General features: G+C 37.1%; 1 protein-coding gene across 6 annotated transcripts; it reads right to left on the reverse strand.

Annotated features, from left to right (window-relative positions):
- Positions 1–49: 49 nt before the first annotated feature.
- Positions 50–17581, reverse strand: unkl (unk like zinc finger). 6 transcript variants are annotated; one of them, XM_012919407.4, is made up of 16 exons: positions 17427–17581; positions 16593–16802; positions 11652–11828; positions 10513–10646; positions 10237–10372; positions 10041–10158; positions 8964–9048; positions 8696–8862; positions 8332–8523; positions 7301–7351; positions 7023–7200; positions 6836–6925; positions 6499–6735; positions 6092–6279; positions 5753–6010; positions 50–5574 (listed from the first exon to the last, which is right to left on the reverse strand). In XM_012919407.4, exons 1-16 carry the CDS (start codon positions 17489–17491, stop codon positions 5419–5421), a joined length of 2442 nt encoding a protein of 813 aa, XP_012774861.1. In that variant the 5' UTR covers positions 17492–17581; the 3' UTR covers positions 50–5418. The 6 variants fall into 6 exon arrangements, with proteins under 6 accessions (XP_012774861.1, XP_076739442.1, XP_012774860.1 ...); XM_076883327.1 differs by having other exon boundaries at positions 6092–6210; positions 6836–6946; XM_012919406.4 differs by having other exon boundaries at positions 6836–6946.
- Between the last annotated feature and the right edge of the window lie 1167 nt (positions 17582–18748).

Consider the following 18748-nt stretch of genomic DNA (forward strand, 5'->3'; position numbering starts at 1 on the left):
CGCAAAATCTTTTTCTGTCAGTTGTGTTTGAGACAAAAATTAGTCACACTTTTCAGATGAAAAATTATTTTAATTCTCAAGATGATAAAAATAATTTTGTGAACTCTGTAAACCATTGCATAACTGTAGTGTAACAATTTAACAAGTGTTAACAAACTAGTAATACACTACAGTAAATATGCGGTACACAATCCTCAATGTAGAAAAGAAACATCTAGTATTCTAAGACTTGCACCTGTTTTTGTGTTCACAACACAAAAATATCAATATATACCAACAGAATAATTTCTACAATTATCAGTATAGAATTTCCTACATATCCATACAGCTCATCACAAAATAAGGGACATATGTTTTAATCTATAATGTCTAAACCCACTTACATTAAGTAAATAGATCCATGAAATGCAGTTTCCTCAGATTTAACATTCTCTAACAAATCACTGTTTTACCCTGAGAAAAATACATTTCTTTCTTTATAGTTATTTTATGATTATGCTAACAAATAGAAACTTGAAAACTTGCATTTGTTTAAGTTCTAATAAATTTTATTGAATAGAAGTTCACAACTAGATGCTACATCATAATCAATTAACTGCGCTCCATAATATCCAGTGACCTATTCATTGAAATTCTAATTTAGAGCAATACATTCAATATTTCAGGGTTTCAATGTTAAAATAACATTTTTACTGAAATTTTCTAAAGTACATGGAACAACCGGCTCCACATTAAGATCATTTACTTTTGACTTTACACTAATATTTCTTTTTTTACTTAATTTGAACAGCTCCATACATGTACAAGATTGCATAAATCTTCTGGCTCCATTTTTATAATGTTAAAAACAAACAAACAAACAAACAAAAAAACAACAAAGAAGACACAACAACTAACAATAATGCAAAATAGATTAAACTATTCCAATGCAGAGCATAATGATACATCTATTACAGTTCATATACAAGATTCTCCCTGTTTGGTGCTTTTCTTTGCAAACTGTTGGGTTTCTGATATCAAATGACAAATCCACATCAGATCTGTGTGTTCAGTGGTCGGGCGTTGCTGTGTTTTCTTGAAGTGCATGGCAAATACAGACGATTATCAGTCAGTTAAAAAAAAAAAATCTGCTTCATCCTCTTAAACTGGTGAAGCAAACCTCATTAGATTAGCCTTTTTCCTTTCAGCTGAAGTAGGCTGAATGTATGAGACATTTAGCGATCACATTATGGTCCACAAAATACTGTAAGGCACTGAACTTTTGATTCCAATTGAGCAAGTTATATTTTGTCTCTTCAATTAATCCACATTACAGAATTATTAAAAGGCACAGACACATTTGAAAGCGTAATTGGTCCGAGAGAAACAATTAAAGAAATCTGAAGAAATGTAAAGAAAAACCAAGCTGTGCTTCCAAAGAGAACGTTTCATTTCTTCTAGAAATTTTTGGCAGGTAGACTAGTCTCTAGAGAGACTGAGGGTCAGCAACAAATTAAGTGGAATTATGTCTGTATCTGCAATTGATGCGTCACAATTGTCATCTGTCCCCGGGAAAACAACAACTAATTTGGACCACGGCTTTAAGAAACAGAAAACAAGAGTCGGATAAAAAGAAAGCACCTTACAGGCCTAGCATAACAGTACACAATGCTATTCATTTCCAAACTGATTTTTATGTAGATAAGCAAAAATCAACAAACAAAATTGACTTCACAACAGTAGTGAAGTTTATATGGCCACTTCAGAAGCACAAATGTCATTCACCTTTGACATTCCTTCACTGTAGACAACAATTAAACTTACACTGAATCCGCGCTTAAGGTCAGCATGTGCTTGCCAGTACTGCACAATGTGCCATAAACGTCAATGTATACTTAATACAAAAATCAAATGTACGAATACACATTTTGTAAGGATCTGACCCATGCATTTATAATCATCTGCCACTCACTATGACAAGCTTTAGATAGAAAAAAGAAAAAAAAAAAAGATTACTGTTAATGAACATTAACTATTTAAGGTACTAGGTGATTTACTTTTTAAAATCAATTTCACTTTTCATTAATGAAGACAAATGATGAAATGTAGTAGAAAAGAAATAACAATACAGGTCTTTGGTAAAACTACAAAACATGGGCTCAAGTCTGTTACTGTTGTAAGCGAAAGCCACTGGCAAAGTCCTGTTATTGACTCAGGATATACTGAATGAAATATTAATGCAAAACAAATTACAATAAATCCATCTAAAAATAGAATTCCTGCCACTCACAACGCTGTCTCACCTAGAGATTCGGGAAAAACCGAGCTATGCTGACAGCTACAGGGTGATCTGCCCAATACTCGAGTACTTGTCTGAATTCTGTTCAAGGGTAAATTTTCCCCTCACAATACATAATTGGACAGCTACTAGACCACCGCTTTGGTTCATTTTTAGATTTTCCCCACTAGACATCATTAATTTTGTTGGCTTCACAGGCAAAACAAAACAGAACAAAAGGATACTGTGAATTAGCTGCACTGTACACTGCTATCCAGTGTATAGGGGGGTGAGGAAACAAAGCCAACCTTCAATCAATTCAAATAAAAATAAACAAAAAAGGGACCATCTACTGTAGTGCAGGTCCTTGACATCATTTTAAGGATTTACAAAAGTACTGAAACTTAGACTGAAATGAATTTACAAATGAAGAATTCAATTTGAAACAAGAAAAAAAGATTAAGTCAAGTTAGATGCAGAAGACATTATTCCAGGATCTGAAATCTGAGCTGTGGATGCACAACAACATTCAAACATCTAAATGTTTACAAGAAACTACATTAATACCTTTTCCAGTAGCAGCGAAGCTTGCAGAAGTTATTAAGCCTTAACTACACTAAAATAAGTACAAATATTCTGGCAGTGTGACAGTGCGAACATTTTTTTTTTTCTTTTTTCTCCTTTTGTGTAGCTGGTTAATATATCGCATAACATGCAATACATGAAATGTTTAGCCTGCCTTTTATGCTTTAATATAATCTTGAAAATCCTAAAATACCATTAACCTTTCTTGATATTTTTCCTCTGAGTTTCTTAATTGTCATCTGTGTAAATGTAAACAATGCATTTTCCCATTTATAAGTAGCAAAAAGTGTACCTGGAGATGCATGACTTTCTACTGGTTTTAAAGCAAGAATAAAAAGGGTTTTTTTTGTTTGTTTTTTTTAAACACAGTAGAAGGTCATCTGAATTACGGGAATCTAAGCACAAACCCAACGCAGAAAATTACTGTGGAAATCTTCATTCACTGCAGAATCATTACAACAAACCCTACTGAACTGTTTAAAAAAAGCATTTTGTATGTTGCCGTATAAATTCATGTGGCCTAACTTTGCATACTCCCAAATCTTAAACTGGAAATCTAAATTCAAAGACTGAAGCTGCACCAAAAGAGCACCACAACCAAGGAATGAGTGGGTGAGTGGGTAGGTGGAGGGGAAGGTTCATTTCTAAGGGCAAAGTCAGGACACAGGCACTGACAATTTTCATATTCAATCATCTTCTGCAGAAATACTTAATGGAATTTGGCCAAATACACTGGCATATATTTATATTTACACACATATAGTCATAAACATGTCAATGCCTCTGCAGAATTAAAATACACATTTTGCAGAAAACGCGTGCACAAGCTTTGACTACTTGTGTTTGCGTTGACAATTCTACACATAACCTTTTGAACTAAGGCAAGGCACTTTAGAGTTAGAGGCCGATATGTTCTAGACAAGGTCAAGAGGCTAGATTCCTACAAAAAATAAGAGGAAAAAAAAAATAAAAAGTGGGAAAAAAGGAAAGAAAAAAAAAAATCCCAGTTTCAGGCTTATAGCAAATACAATACATGCTTCTCTAATGGATAGGCTATATAAATTTCTACAAAACAAAACTGATTGAAAAACAGCCTTAACATGTAGCATGTGCCTTACTGATATTACAGCTGCTGGTTATGCCTAAAGTGCAGTTTAAATTTGCACTTATTTGATTGAAATTTTTATAAATCTAGTTATGAAAGTAGAAACTATTAAGTACTTTTTTTTTTAATGAAATCTTAATATGTAGAACCATGCTATGATCTAACAATAGGAAACATGAAATATTCAATTATGTTTCACAGTACACACAAAAGCTTCAGACATTGTGTAGCTTATTATGTAGAAAACAAATGTATAAATCTAAAAAATAAAGACACAAAAGAATACCTACAAAGCAGCTTAAAGCAAATTTCTATATTTATATATATTTATATATACCCTTGAATAAAGTCCCAGGTCAACAAAGTGCTTTTAATAAGAAAAACTTCTTCAGAAAGTTGGTCAAAATAATGATGCTTGACTGTTTTGCATTTAAAAAAGAAAGTTGGTGAAATTTTATTTTGGAGGGTTTAAAGAAAATATGACTTTAATTAAAGAGGACTGCTTTAAATGGTGTTTTGAGATTTTCTCTTGATTTAAAGATGACAAACCTTACTGGATCTTTAGTATTTTATGAATCTGTTTTTTTACTACAATGAAAATGTGGTTTTCATCACATAAACAGTTCTCGTAGCGCTGTGTTTAATAATGAAATGTATACTAATTCAGCTTGACACGGACCTGCTTTGTGGTTCTCCATCACATACACCACCAGTGCACATATTGTTTTCCTGATCAGACTAATTGAGCTTAAAACAAATATGTGATTCCTGGATTAGACATCAGTCACTTGGTGCTAGGATGTCTGGTTTCTTGAATGGTTTCCAAATTGTTATTTTTTGATCCGGATGAGTTCCTCTGTAATTAAAGACATATCTGCTTTGAGTTTTGCTCACTTTAGCTTTACCATCAGCAGAATAACCTCAGCTTTGGATGGCCACCATGTTCCCAACATTTGCCAATTTTTGAGATGTCACCCTAACATCCTTATGGTTCAATGCTTTAATGTTTATTCACATTAAAGCAGTTCATAATTGTAAGTTATAAGCATTGCATTTAGATACAAACTCAGTCCTTATGTACGGAATTTTTAAGTAAGCTTAGTAGCAGACTTCTAATGTATAATTTTGTATGTACTCTTGCCTAGGTGGGATAGTAGACAGGTGGCTGTGTGCTAGGAGGACCTGATTTTATGTCCTGTACAATGTTTTAATCATGATTCCATATTATTCATTAACTAAGTGCCTGGTTTTCATATAGAAAGTGCTTGGCTATTTGATGTCAAGTGAACATAAAATGAGCAAAAACCACAACGATTGAATCCCCTGTATGCAATCTGATTGATAATACTATTTGTTTGGTCAGTCAAACACCATTTCATCCTAACAGACACTGCTGTGTAGAAAATTGTAATATTTATTAGTAGTTTTTCAAAGGGCTAATTGATTAAATAGTACCTTAAGTAACTGTACATCACCACTTCAATATTTTTGTTCTACAGTAGGGACATTCTGTTTTACTAGGTGCACAGTTCTCACAGAGTACATAATGTTGGCAAGGCTGCAGAACAATGCAACGATCATGCTTTTGGCAAACTATACATTTCTTTGACTGAAGCTGATATATTACCTGTTGGGGGAAGAAGAGAATTGAGATCAGCTGCAACTTAGGGAAATGCAGTTCATGCAGACTTTTCAAATAAACATGCTTGATGACAAACATGGATCTGAATGACAGTCTGACAAACTGTTTTAAAACTAAACCGATGCTACAAATGAAATGCTGTGTGTGCTCTGGGCTTTCTTACCCCATCTATAAGGTCTAGGTCATTACGCAGCTGACTCTGGATGGAGTGAAGCTTAGACAAGGGAAGCTGGTCCAGCTCTCCATAGCTACGTAGAAGAGGTGTTCCAGGGGTGCGACAAAGCGCATCAAAGTCCCCCTGGAGCTCTTTCAGCTTGCGCTCCGTTTCTTCCCATTTCTGTTCTGCCAGCTGCCGCTCTGCCTCTGCTGTCTTTGCTTGCTCCTTTGCTTCATGAGCGTCTTTCTGGCAAGCTTCACAGGCCTGGAACAAAGGTGAGGGTTGAATTTAAAAAAAAAGTATAAAAAGGGAAATAACTGGCACACAGTCAGTGTGTATACTTACTTGCTTCACCTGATGCCAGGCCTCCTCAAATTGTTTGATCTTCCTCTTGGCCTCATCCAGCTCTCTGAAAAGGCGGGCCACATCAGCACTGGTGGTTGTGGAGGTTAGGCTGCTGAAAACTGGAGATGGACTGGGTGAAAAGCTGCCACTTACAAAGTCCCAAATGCTGCTAGCTCCTCCGTTCAAGCCTAGGTGAGCGACGTGTTAAGATAAGAGCGATTTAGATTAAACAAAATCTTGGTTGCACTAACTTGTGTCACTTTTTACACGATCCATCTCTATTAGTCATACTTTCAGCTTCACTACTGCACACAGAACTAGATTAAACACCGAAGGGAAGCTGAAGGAAGGGGCTGATGAAAGCAAATGCTTTCCAGCTTGCTCGGGGGAAAATGCGATCAGCTTACCCAGAGAGTTCTGGGAAGAGGAGGTGGGTGTTCCCAGAAGGCCGTGCTCTTGCTTGGCTAGCATGTTTGAAGGTTGATTTTGCTGAGATACTGTCCCAGACAGCAGGGACTGTGACAGCGACTGGGAGAGAGAACTTAGAGGGGAGGTGGAGAGCGATGATGAAGAATTAAAAGAAGATGATCGTGCCAATGAGCCAGGAATGTTGACAGGAGCAGATCCACTTAGCACCCTTTGACCTGAAGGACAAAGCATATACAGGTGTTCTTTAGAAACACACAAATCCTAATGGAAGGATTTGTGATGAATAAGTGCTTGAAACATATGAAGTGACCTTACCTGCCATTCCCACACTGTTATCTTGATCCTCTAACTCCTTATCAAGCGATGCAACATTAATGTCACTAAAGTTGAGGTCCAGTGCGGATCCTGACGGGAAACAAAACAAATCTGACTGAAATTTGACAACAAACTGCAGAGTGACAGTCAGTTCAAGCTGTTTTCCCTTTGTTTTGCATACACTTACCAATGACAGACTCCACTGTGTTGCTCCCTGGATAGAAAGGAGTGGCTTTTGCATTCATCGTTGATAAGGTGGTGGGTGAAGAACTGTCTGAACCAATACTAGAGGCCAAGCTTGATGTTATACTGGAGGTAAAGCTTGATGCCAATGGGTTCACCACAGAGAATACAGTATTTTGTGTCTAAAAGCAAAGCACAGTAAAGCGTTTAATTCCTATGTTCTCAATTACAAGTTTCATAATAAAATAAACACATTATCTAAATGACTCACTAAAAACAAACCTGTTTTTCTTGGTCCATCATTTTTTGATCCACCTGTCCCTTGTTCTTAATCTGGAAATGATCAAATGGCAAAGACAGTCTATTTCAGTGCCATATCCTTTACATCAAGCCAGTATTAATCAAAATAGTTTTATTGCACCTGCCCTGGAATAACACATTTTATCTTAACCATTTTTCACCGTCCCTGCACTTAGGCTTCGCAGCGCTCACGGCTCTTGTCATTCTGATGATTAACATTTATGGAGCACCTTTCTTCAGACTGACTGCAGACTGTAATTAAACCGATCACGTTACTTCATTCTGCCTTCATCTTGTAGCACTAGCAAATCGTGAGTGCAGGAGACAGTAACATTTTACTGTGAGTGGAAGTCTTCAATAAAGCCAGAAAACATTTAAAAATTCCCTTTAGGGGAATTCTTAGCAAGGAACTATAAAACCACAAATGCAGTTTAAGAACCGAAACTATTTGCTGGTCAGCTTGATCATAAGACAATGCTACACTTCAGAAGATTTGACATTTCTTTAGACGAACAGAAATGCCATAAAGTGAGCATATTATGTTCATTTTAAAGTCCAGGATGTGGTTTGTGGCTCAGCTGCAGGGGAGCGGTGGAGACCATTTTTATGCCATATTTTTATTCTAGGGCTCTAATAAAGCAGCTTTCCATTATTCACAGTTCTAGTTATTTCATCTTATACCGGGCCTTAGTGTAGTGTCTCAAAAACAAAATTTTAGCTCTTTTAAAGTCATTTTAAAGCAATTGAAAAGTGTCCTGTAATATTCGACAGGTGTTTAACATTTAACAAGTCATCATCACATACATATAGTGCATGTACGTAATGGGATATTTTAAAGAAATCAATGACATGACAAGCAAACAATGAAATACGAGGAAAAGGGCTTGAAGTGGTCAAATTAAAATGGCATGGCAAACAATAAACGAGTGACAAATGGCTGCGATAAAAGTGTAAAGCCCTAAGCTGTGTGTGGGGTTTGGTTTTCCCGAGGTTAGAGAGAGCAGTCTGTGTACCTGATCTTCACGTTCAAAGCCCGGAGCTTTGGGATAGTTAGACGTCAGAGATGAGACACTGGATGTGGTGGACTCTGAACATGAATTATTATTATTTAAGGATTTGAGCCTGCTGCTGATGGATCCCATTGGGGATAACAAAGTGTCGCTTCCTGAGCTTGACGTTACAGTTGAGCTATTAGAACATGAAACCTGAGAAAGACAAGTGCACATGGTCTTATAAAAACGATGAATACAAAAAAATGACACGAAATAAAAACATCACAATGGATGAGCTATGAAAGTGATGACAGAGTTCTCAGACGTTTGAAATCAAACTGTTTAAAATTGTGTCTCGTGTGAGTGAGAAATGGAGACAACCTACACTTCCTATTTGTCCATTGCTACTGGCTGTGCTGTTGGTGGAGTTTCCTCCACTGTTCCACTCAGTGACTGGACACTCTGAATACTGCTGAGAGCTCAGCTGGGACTGAGAACTCGACTGTATCGCTGTTAGCAATGAGCTCATGGTCTCTTCTGTAGAAGGAATTCCTAAAAACATATAAACATAACATATGTATATGTTAAGTCTCAAAACACCCTCAAATCCTTTTCACTGTACTCAGATAGTATTAAGGCAAACATGCACTTACTTTCTACATGTGCAAATGCACAAAACGGTCCTCTGGGACAGTATCCAGTCTGGCGCATGTCATTGCATTTGGTGGATCTGTAGATCTTGGGAGACAGAAAATCAGGATTATAAAGAAATAAGATGAAAATGTGTCTCACTATAGAAAACTAACCACAGCGTCAGTCTCATCAACAAAACAATATTATGGTTCATACATTAGAGACCGAGGAGATGAGTGATGTAGTCACAGTAATATGACTGTAATACATGAAATCTGTCTGTTCAGGTGACCCTGAACCAGCCAATGGTTATGCTACAGGCTTAGGCTCCTGGGGGGGCCTCTCATTCTATACCACTGATATTGTAGGCTTTTTACTTACAATAAACAAAATAAATATAAAGCATCTTGAGGTGGCCGTTGTTATAAACTACTGCTAGATAAATAAAACTGAATTGAATCTATATCCACAGAAGTTGAATTACGCAGGATCTAATGCCATCATGTTGCCTGGAAACCACCTATCAATGGGTGACAATCCATTTTTAGCCTTTCCTTCAGCACCTTATGAAAGCTTCCTATTGTTTTAATTTCACAACAACAACTTCCATCACAAAAATTTAACTGTACATGCCTAGTAACAAGGCTAAAATTACTCTGTTTTTCCATATAAACAACATCCACCGAGCACTTGTAATTTTTCTCAATGATACATGTATCTGTCTGGCAAGAAGATGAACAGGACAAGAAATACAGTACCATGGACATGTACTAGTAATGAAAATGTGCAATAATCTTTATTATTATAATCTTAATTTTAAAATTAAGATTATAATAATAATCTTATTTTTTAAAATAATCTTACTATTACAAATTTTTATTTTTTTTTTAAATGTAGCATTAACACAAAATGGTTATAATTATGTGAGTGAAAGAGTTTTTTGCTTATAAGCATCTCTATGAACATTTTGTTGACATTTCACACTACTTCTAGGCACAACTAATGCTCAAAAATACATCATATTATGCATTATGGCCATTGTATTTTCACTCTAAGCTTGAAAAACTCGCATCGTGACTAAAACAAACTTAACTCACCTCTGGATGAAACTGCTGTTCGGTACGAGAATGGCAATACTGGCAACTGTCTCCACTTTCACACTTTGAGGGCTCGCCCCATTCATCACCGTGCTTCACATTAGGGCAAGGAGTTGACCTGCATTCAGAAGAGGCAGCTTTAACATTTTAGAATTAGAAGCCTTCATATTTTAACTTATACAGAATGAAAACTCACCTGTACTTGAACTTTCGAGGATTTCTCCTCCGATCTCTACTGTTGTGGTAGTGGGGGCAAGCATAGCCCTGTCTGCATAGTCTGGGTGGCTTAGTACACTGATCTGTTTTATAATTGGCTAAAACAAAAGTGGTATCTGCAAAAAGAGGCATCGCAGTTTACTTTCTTATCCCTATTACAATGAAAAATAAATAAATAAACAAAACGAATAAATAAAGAACATTGATTTGATTAGCATTCAATACAACAAACGGCATGCAAGTTGGAGTTTCTAACCTTGCCACCGGGGATCTTCTGTCAGAGTTTTTTCAATCATAGCTTGGCTGGCTAGCACACCAGGCTGCAAATCAGGAATCCCTTCCCCAGATCCCAACTGTCCATTTTGGAGGGCCTCTTGTGCTTGGATTTCTCTGTGCATAAAGAGTTAAAAACATTTTTAACTCAGTGTACCTTAAAAAAAACAAAAAAACAAAAACAAAAACAAAGCAACAACAACAACAACACCAAAAAACACTTTTAAAGGAAACTGAAAAACACTCTGAAGGGGAAATCTCCAAGCCTACTCTCATAACCAGTCAAAAACAAGTTTCAATCTAATGATATTTGCTTACTTTGAAACTCAAAATACTACACAAATAAATATAAAGAGACACCATATCATGGATTAGATGTATATAGTACATCCAAAGGAAACTGCAAACCTACGGCCTGTGGGCTGGAATTGGACCACTAAAGGATCCAACAGGGCCCACTGTAATGGTTTTTGAGAGTAAAACTTTTAAGGGATTTTGGAGAAGTTACAGCAGAAACACTGACAATGATGTCATTAAAGTAGTAGTGTGAGCTGGTAATTTCATCTGAGTCTGAACCATTGTCACTTTCACAAAGACAGACAGCGTGAAAACCAAGACCCTGTGCCCACACCCTTCTTTCATCTTCAATAGTAGCATTTCTTTGTAATGTGAGTGTAGTCCATGCTGGAAAAACCAAGACATGATGTCTTCTTTTTCTTAATTTGGCTGTAACTTGTTTTATAAATGACTAGCTAATTGTTAATGTTGTCAGACTGTCTTGAGACATGAGAAATAAAGACAAATTTGGAGGCGTTTCTTTTTAACAGGTTGTCATTGATGTGTTTTACTTGTCCAGCTCACATGAAAGTCAGCAGAGCAGTACATGACCATTACTTATGAGTGTATGCACTGATTTAAACAGACTCCTTAAGCTCATTAAAACATATTTATATATTATAACTTGTTCAGAAAAAAAAAGTCTCTATAAACCATATCCACACATACAAAATAGCTACTCTGCACTGCAGGGGTTTAATGTAGCTCATTTGCTAAATGCATTGTAAGCTCTGAGTGAAAAGTCTGGCAGGCATAAAAGAGGCCACTATTTGCTTTGCATGTCACCTGATATCATAGACTGGAGGTCGGAGATCATGTGGCCCATGAGCAAAAGCACAGTGGAGGCCATTCTTCACACAATGCCCTCGAGCATCTGTCTCATGGATACAAGTGCCAGTCTTGTAATATCGTAGATGGTACTTGCGCTCTGTGTCACCAGTGGTCCGGTGTAAATAAGGACAGCTAAGAAAAACAAAGAAAACATTCACAACTTTCACCAGTTGATCCAAATAGGATATCTGAACAGAAACAATCTGACAAGGCAATGAAATAATATGCAACATAAAATGTCCAAAAACTAAACATATAGCACAAGTACAATTATTTTAAAATGCTTCATCCTTCTTCGATTATTAATGTTAATGCTATAACAATTCACTATAAATCCATAAGGACTATAAAGGAATTCTTATAGCTGTACATATTTTAAGATTCTGCTGTAAGTGCAGGACTCTGGAAATCTAGAGTTTTAAAATGGTAACTTTGCAGGCCAGTGATTGACACTTTTAACCTTGATGTAAATGTTGCAATCTGTGTACCAACCACACAAGTTGCAACACACTCTTCCGAGCAAATGTTTTCAAACTTAAAAGCAGCTCTGCAGTTATCAGTGCTCAGTTCAAAAGCCTGCATCTCTGACCCGTATGATATGGGGTATAACGGGTGCATTAGTACCTATGGATTTGCAAGATTGCAAAGGCAGAATCAAAGCTAAAAAGATATACTGGCTTCAGAGCAACATATATTCTGATCCAAATCACAAACTTTTTCAGGGAAGGGATTGAATATTTCTGTAGGGCATACTAAACCCCAAACTTCATCTGTTACAGCAGCATGGTTTCTCATCCAAAGAGCCCAAGGTGCTGAACTGGCCTGCTGGTAATTCAGACCTTTCACCATCTCAAAACATTTGTTGCACCGTGAAATAAAAAAGTACAACAAGGAAGACACAGGAATGTTGAACATAATCCTATATCAGACAATAATATCTCTTATATTTATTGATTTTTTATTTTAAAAAAGACCCTAACCTAATAATATCAAAGAATGTTTAATTAATATGATTTTCCCCGTGGTTCCAAAATATGTGTATTTTTTTCTTTTTATGATTTCAGAGCATTTTTTTAATAGTTTACACCATTTTATTTGGATGACATATCCCTTTGAAAGCACTTTTTCTTTTTGTGAAAAGCATTTACATGCATACGTCATTTTATTTACCCACTGTACTTTTCTTCCTGTTGTTTTAAAGTGCCCCTTGTAGTGGATATGTGTGTGATACTAGATGGGGATTTCTTTTTTTAAATAACCCCAGTTATTTACACTCTTCCTGTCTAAGTGCCACATTAAGTACCACCCTGGTTTTCTATTGGGCACACCCCATTTTCAGGGACAATGATTGGCTTTAAGCCACATGACCATACACCCAGCCATCTGTGCTGTTGCCTCTTTCATGGATATGTATGTTGGCCATATAGAAATGTTTTTACTTATTTAGTCTGCACACATTAAAATGTTGCCTGCAGCACGTTTTATAATGATCCTGAAGGCCACAAGCTGAATCAGTTAAACTTGTTCTTTATATGCATGTTGCTTGAGCTTTAATTGCTTCAGACTTTGTTTTCCTCCATACATGTTGGAAATAGGTGAAGTTGCGCTAAAACGCTTTATTCTGTTACCACAATGCAGGGCTAACACACTACCAATGCCTCAAGATATGTAGAGCAAATAAGCCTCTTGAATAAACCAAATTTTCCTTTCTTGAGCAGTTGCTATAGCAACACATAAGGTCATACAAAAATAGCATCCATTAGTAGAGGAGGAATTGTAAGGATTGAATACTTTAATCATTTCATTTTTTTTAAATCATTTCTATCAGGCACTCGATTAAATGCGCCATCACAATTTCCTGTCACACCGAGAGGCTGCTGTCTGTATATACTACTCGGCGCAAATTATTGCATTAGTATTAGGAATGTCACTGCAACCCTTTAGCAGCTCGATAATTAAACTTCCACCTCACCGAGAAGCGCAGCCCTTTAGCGAAACCATTTCCCCCCAGGGACAGCCCACAAAATACCCAACACACAAAACTACAGATGTTCCATAATCAGTAATCACATATTAAACTATAAATGGGGCACTGTGGTAAATGGATATTTCGAAAATATGACGCCTGGAATATAAATAAATGGTTGTGTGTCAAATTACACAGCCTTTAGACAGAGGTAATAGCAGAAGCAGTAAATATAATGCTGGGGGGCAGAGTCAGCCTCTCAAAGGCTACATTCACACTGCAGGCGAAAGCGCATCAAATCCAACTTTTTTGACCCTATGCGACCCATGTCCGATCATGGTATGACAGTGTGAACGGCACAAATCCGATAATTTTCAAATCCGATCTGGGTCACTTTCGTATGTGGTACTGAATCCGATACATATCTGATGTTTTAGAAAGCGACTGCTGTTTGAACGGTCATGTCGCATTAAATCCGTCTTTTACGTCACTGACACAAGACAGACGGCAATTATCAGCGCCGGTGAAGCGCCAGATAAGACATCGCGAACACTTCCTGGCCATCCAGTGAAACTGTTGGGAAGACAACGTTGAAGAAACGTGAATATTTTATTTGTACTGTATAATCTGCAGATTCTGACAGAAATCTGCAACTATCCTTTGAAGCACCGCTCCTCTCTAAAACAGCAATAAGGATCATTGTTAGGCCATATGTAAATAACAAAATAACTTTACAACTTAAAGAAAAATTGGGAAACGTAAAGTCCGACACAAGTCTTTATATTAAGGGCCATCAGTCAAACAATATTGTTTGGTCTGGGTCTAAACAGAGCGCGTTGTGTGTGACGTCTTCTTTTGCGCATGCGGGCCGCTTTGAGGGTTCACACTAGAGCGTGTTTGCTGTCACACTTTATTTGTAGTGTGAACAAGCAGAGAAAAAAAAATCGGATTTGATCAAAAAATTGGAATTGAACATTAAGACCTGCAGTGTGAACGTAGCCAAATAGCCCACTTCAAGGACAAGAGGGTTTGCTCTCATACTACACATAAAGGGCAAATCCTGTCAAAAAAAATGGTGATTTCAGACTTGTAGATTTTTATCAACATCAGTAAATGAAGATGTGGCCAATATTTGATTTATCTGTTGTGTCCCATGATTTTGCAGTAGCTACATTTTCAGACAGTCATAAAGAGCTAAAAGTCTCTGAAATAGCTCCATTATTTATTCATAAGAAAGAACTCACACTGTTCCAGTGAACATCAACAGTAGACCACAATTCCAGCATCAGTGTATCTCTAAATATTACATTAATTGCATATTTTTTATATTATACGTAGTAAGTGTATGAGACACCAAAAGGCAAGGTGATACATCGCCAGTGCAATGCTACATCTGTAATGTGCTGACAACATCTGTGGCAAAATTTCTCCTTTACAAAAGGGATCTAAATGGTAGATGCAGCCAATTTATGAGTTAATAATGGCGCAGTAAAGATATGCAGGAATGTTTATGTCTGACCTGCACCTATCTGCACAATGCATGCAACACTGGTGTGAAGTCATGCAATGCCTTCATACAAAATTGTTAAAAAGATTGTTAAAAAAAACAAACAACAACAACAAAACATACATACATACATACATACATAATGGAAATGTCCCCCCCCCTATTATCACTATCAAACTTGAACTGTACAATTATGGCCAAAATGCTTATCACAGTTGCTTGGTTCTATACTGGGATTGTGAATATTTAACAAAATGATTGATTCATTTTTGTGATTTAAAAAAAAAAACTAACAAAAAAGATATAAAGCTGTTTTTATATTCATATTGCATGACAAAACTATGTAAAAAAATTTGTATTCAAATAAAACTGGTCCTCATTCAGTGAAGCTTTTAGAAGAAAAATATTGGGGGAAAAAAGCCCCAAAATAAGTACAGCTTTTACTCTTACATTGTGCTCCATTGCTATTCATTTAAAAATTCTGAGGTGTTGTGATATACACCAGACCGAAGTGCACCTTTTGAAGCACAATATAAAGCCTTTCATGCAATTCATTGTACCTGCATGATGAACCTGAAGTCCATTTTCATGGAGGCACATCGTTGGCCAAAAAGAATGTGATTGCTTTGTAAAGCGGATGGAACACTGAGTAGTTGTGCTGTTTTGTGGCGCAACACATCTAGAAAAAATGCTGCAGGCTTGTTGCATTTATTAACATCACCTGCCCTAAATCCAAAGCATTTCTAAACAACAAATGATGATGATCCAACTTCTAGGAATGAGCTCTTCACTTTCTGCTGCGCTGACAGACTTTTTAACGGTTTGTTATCTACAGTATGTCATCACTGCGGTCCAGTGCATTTAGGAGCCCTGAGGCTGTGTAGTGTGCTGCAGGTAACAGCTATGATTGGCACAGGCAGGCATGTCGTCAGGGAGTGTCTGATTTGCTCTTGCTTTATGTTCTATTGGCGAAGGACGGATTTACAATATCAATTAATCATCATCATTTTATTGTGGAAAATCAAAATCACGATTGAGATTAATATTCGATTAAATGTGCAGCCGTATATCAGAAACACAAAACACTGAGTCATTTTTTGATGGACATTTCTAAGCAATACTGATGTTAAAATTAAACACAAAATATGTTACCTAATGCTGGCATCATTTTTTTCTTATTTGCTTTTTTACTTGCTATTAATTTCATTTTATGTGCGAGACAAAGACATGTTCATTATACATAAACAACTAAAATTCTTTAAAACCTTTCAGGAAAGCTATTTTGGTCATACAGCCTGAAAAATGTAAAACATGACATGAAAAGAGTAAACTGAGATCAAACAAACATGCTTCAAACGTCAACAGCTGCCAGGACGCAGTGACACACTCATGTAGCTGCCCTGACTGAAGTTGCGGGACTTACTCATCGCCATCTGGGCAGATGCCTGTGGTCTCGTCGTACTTGGTGCAGTAAACGTCGGGGCTGTAGTTGAAAGTCCCGTCCCTTCTTCGTATGGGTCGCCTTCGTCGCTGGTTGAGAAAATGCCAGTGAAAGCACGTAAAGGGTCTGTGCTGCGTACACTTGTGCTGGAGGAACAACGGGCACTGCTCTGTCCTGAACTCCTTCAAGTATCTGAAACAAGCAGGGCAAACACGAAGCGGGATTTAAACGGCTATCCGCTAGCAAGTAAGAGCTTAGCCAAGGGAAAAGTTTAGCAGGGAGTCGTGTTGTAGCCTACTATACATTTTGGGTCAGTAGAGTTAGCTTGCTATGCTGAGTGAAGACTACGTATGTTTTTCGTCGTAAAGCTCGTACAGAGCACCTGAGCGTACGTCTATAAATGTGCGTAGCAAGAGGGAACTCAAAATAAGGCCGAGCTATTTACAAGCGGACTGGTTAGCGAGTTCCTGGCTAATCATTTAGCGAACCAAGTTGACGGTGTAATATTAACCAGACCCATCAAAACCCTTTCATCAACAGCACGAAACACTTCAAAACGATCCCGCTAACGGTTGGCTAACCAGTTTGGTGATTTAAGATCCTAGAGTTTCCTGTATTGACGCAGATGTCTTTAGCGTACAGTCGCTGTCTGCTATGTAACGTTAGGTAGTCACAAAGCCAGGAAAAGCACCATGTTTTTAACGCACGCACAGGAGTTGAGGAATGCTGGAAATGCACGCGAGCAAAGGTGCGCGTTCAAAAGAGCATTTTCAGCAGCGAACGATTTTGTTGTTTCTTTGCAGCAGCTTTACTCACGTATAGTGGGTAGGTTTCTCGGTTTGAGGAGACGCATTGGCCGCCGTTTTCGAAACCGACGGCATTTTCAGTCAAAACAATGAATTGCGCATGCGCTCGGATCTGTTGCTCCCGTGAATGCATGTTCGCCTGCACGCCAGCGCACTGCAAACACCAAACGCGACCGCACGGGGGGAGTATGGGGGCACTGTAATCACGGAACGATGACTCACTTCACACACTGTTTATATCTTATTCACATGCCTTTGTTACGCCTCATACCAATATACCTGTATTTGTTTGTATTGTACTTAGATTTTCATTCGTTTAGAGATTTCATGATATTTCAGTCATTCTTTTTGTAGTTTTTACCTATGGATATGGCGTTCTTTCTTTTTCTTTTGTATTTATTTTTAATAGTCTGAATAGCTGTTTTGCTATAGGTTGTGTTTAATATTTGGCTTAAACACAAAAGTAAAAAAAAAAAGCTTTTGTGTTAAATAATTTCTCTGCCTTTATTTACCTTTTTCTGTCTGTTTGTTTTTAAATAGTTGCAATCATTAAGCTTGTCGTGTTAAAACCTGTAAAACCCTCAGTGTTACTTGAAAAAAGTGACTTTGTTTAGTCAAATGCACCTTACTGCTTGTGAGTAGTATAAATAAATGGTCTCTCATCCAATTAAACCTTTTAAAGGATTATCAAGCCATCACTGAGCAACAAGTGGAGTTTAAAGCTCCAGTCAGAGAGGGCCAGAAAACCAAGCTTCATCTTAGAATCAGTTGTTTTTCATGTTATGTGCTGAGTGTTCATTAAATCTAACCGATTTCAGGCCAACTTTCTGTTATGTCACAGGATTTAAAAAAATATGCTTGAATGATGAATTATCTGGAATGACAGATAAAAATCAATGTGATGTAGTTTGTAGTAAGTAAGCTTTGATGTAGTAAGTTATGTTATGAGATGGTGATATATCAGATTGTTTTTTCTGTTTCTTTATTGTTGAAAAATCTAAAGGAGTAGTTGTTTTGCTTTTTGCATCTTTCTCAGCTTACCAGAATTCCACATTAAATTGACATCAGGTAGTTTCAGGGGTCTTTACTCCTGTATCTGGGAATATAATCTGCACTGTTCAAGTTCTTTTTTTCCTGGGATTTTAATGTACAAATGCAATTATACAGCTCATCCATTATTCAGCTGCTCAGGTGCACCGAGTGCACTGCCTTATATTTATGCATAAGCTCCAGAGCATCCCGTTGTAATTACATTGACATGCCCTACCTATGCTAAGCTTACAGTTAGACAATGTTGGGAATGTTTGTTATGTAAAAATAACATTTAAGGAG

Source organism: Maylandia zebra, linkage group LG4 (assembly GCF_041146795.1).
Source record: "Maylandia zebra isolate NMK-2024a linkage group LG4, Mzebra_GT3a, whole genome shotgun sequence".
Lineage (NCBI taxonomy): Eukaryota > Metazoa > Chordata > Actinopteri > Cichliformes > Cichlidae > Maylandia > Maylandia zebra.

Bases quoted from the DNA above. Each gene is read 5' to 3' on its own strand.
- unkl (XM_012919406.4), bottom strand. From the start codon at position 17,491: ATGCCGTCGGTTTCGAAAACGGCGGCCAATGCGTCTCCTCAAACCGAG. The intron at 11,829-16,592 runs GTAAGTCCCGCA...TGTTTTTCTTAG, and splicing joins ATCTGCCCAGATGGCGATGA to CTGTCCTTATTTACACCGGA. The intron at 10,159-10,236 runs GTGAGTTTTCAT...TTCTGAATGCAG, and splicing joins CCTCGAAAGTTCAAGTACAG to GTCAACTCCTTGCCCTAATG.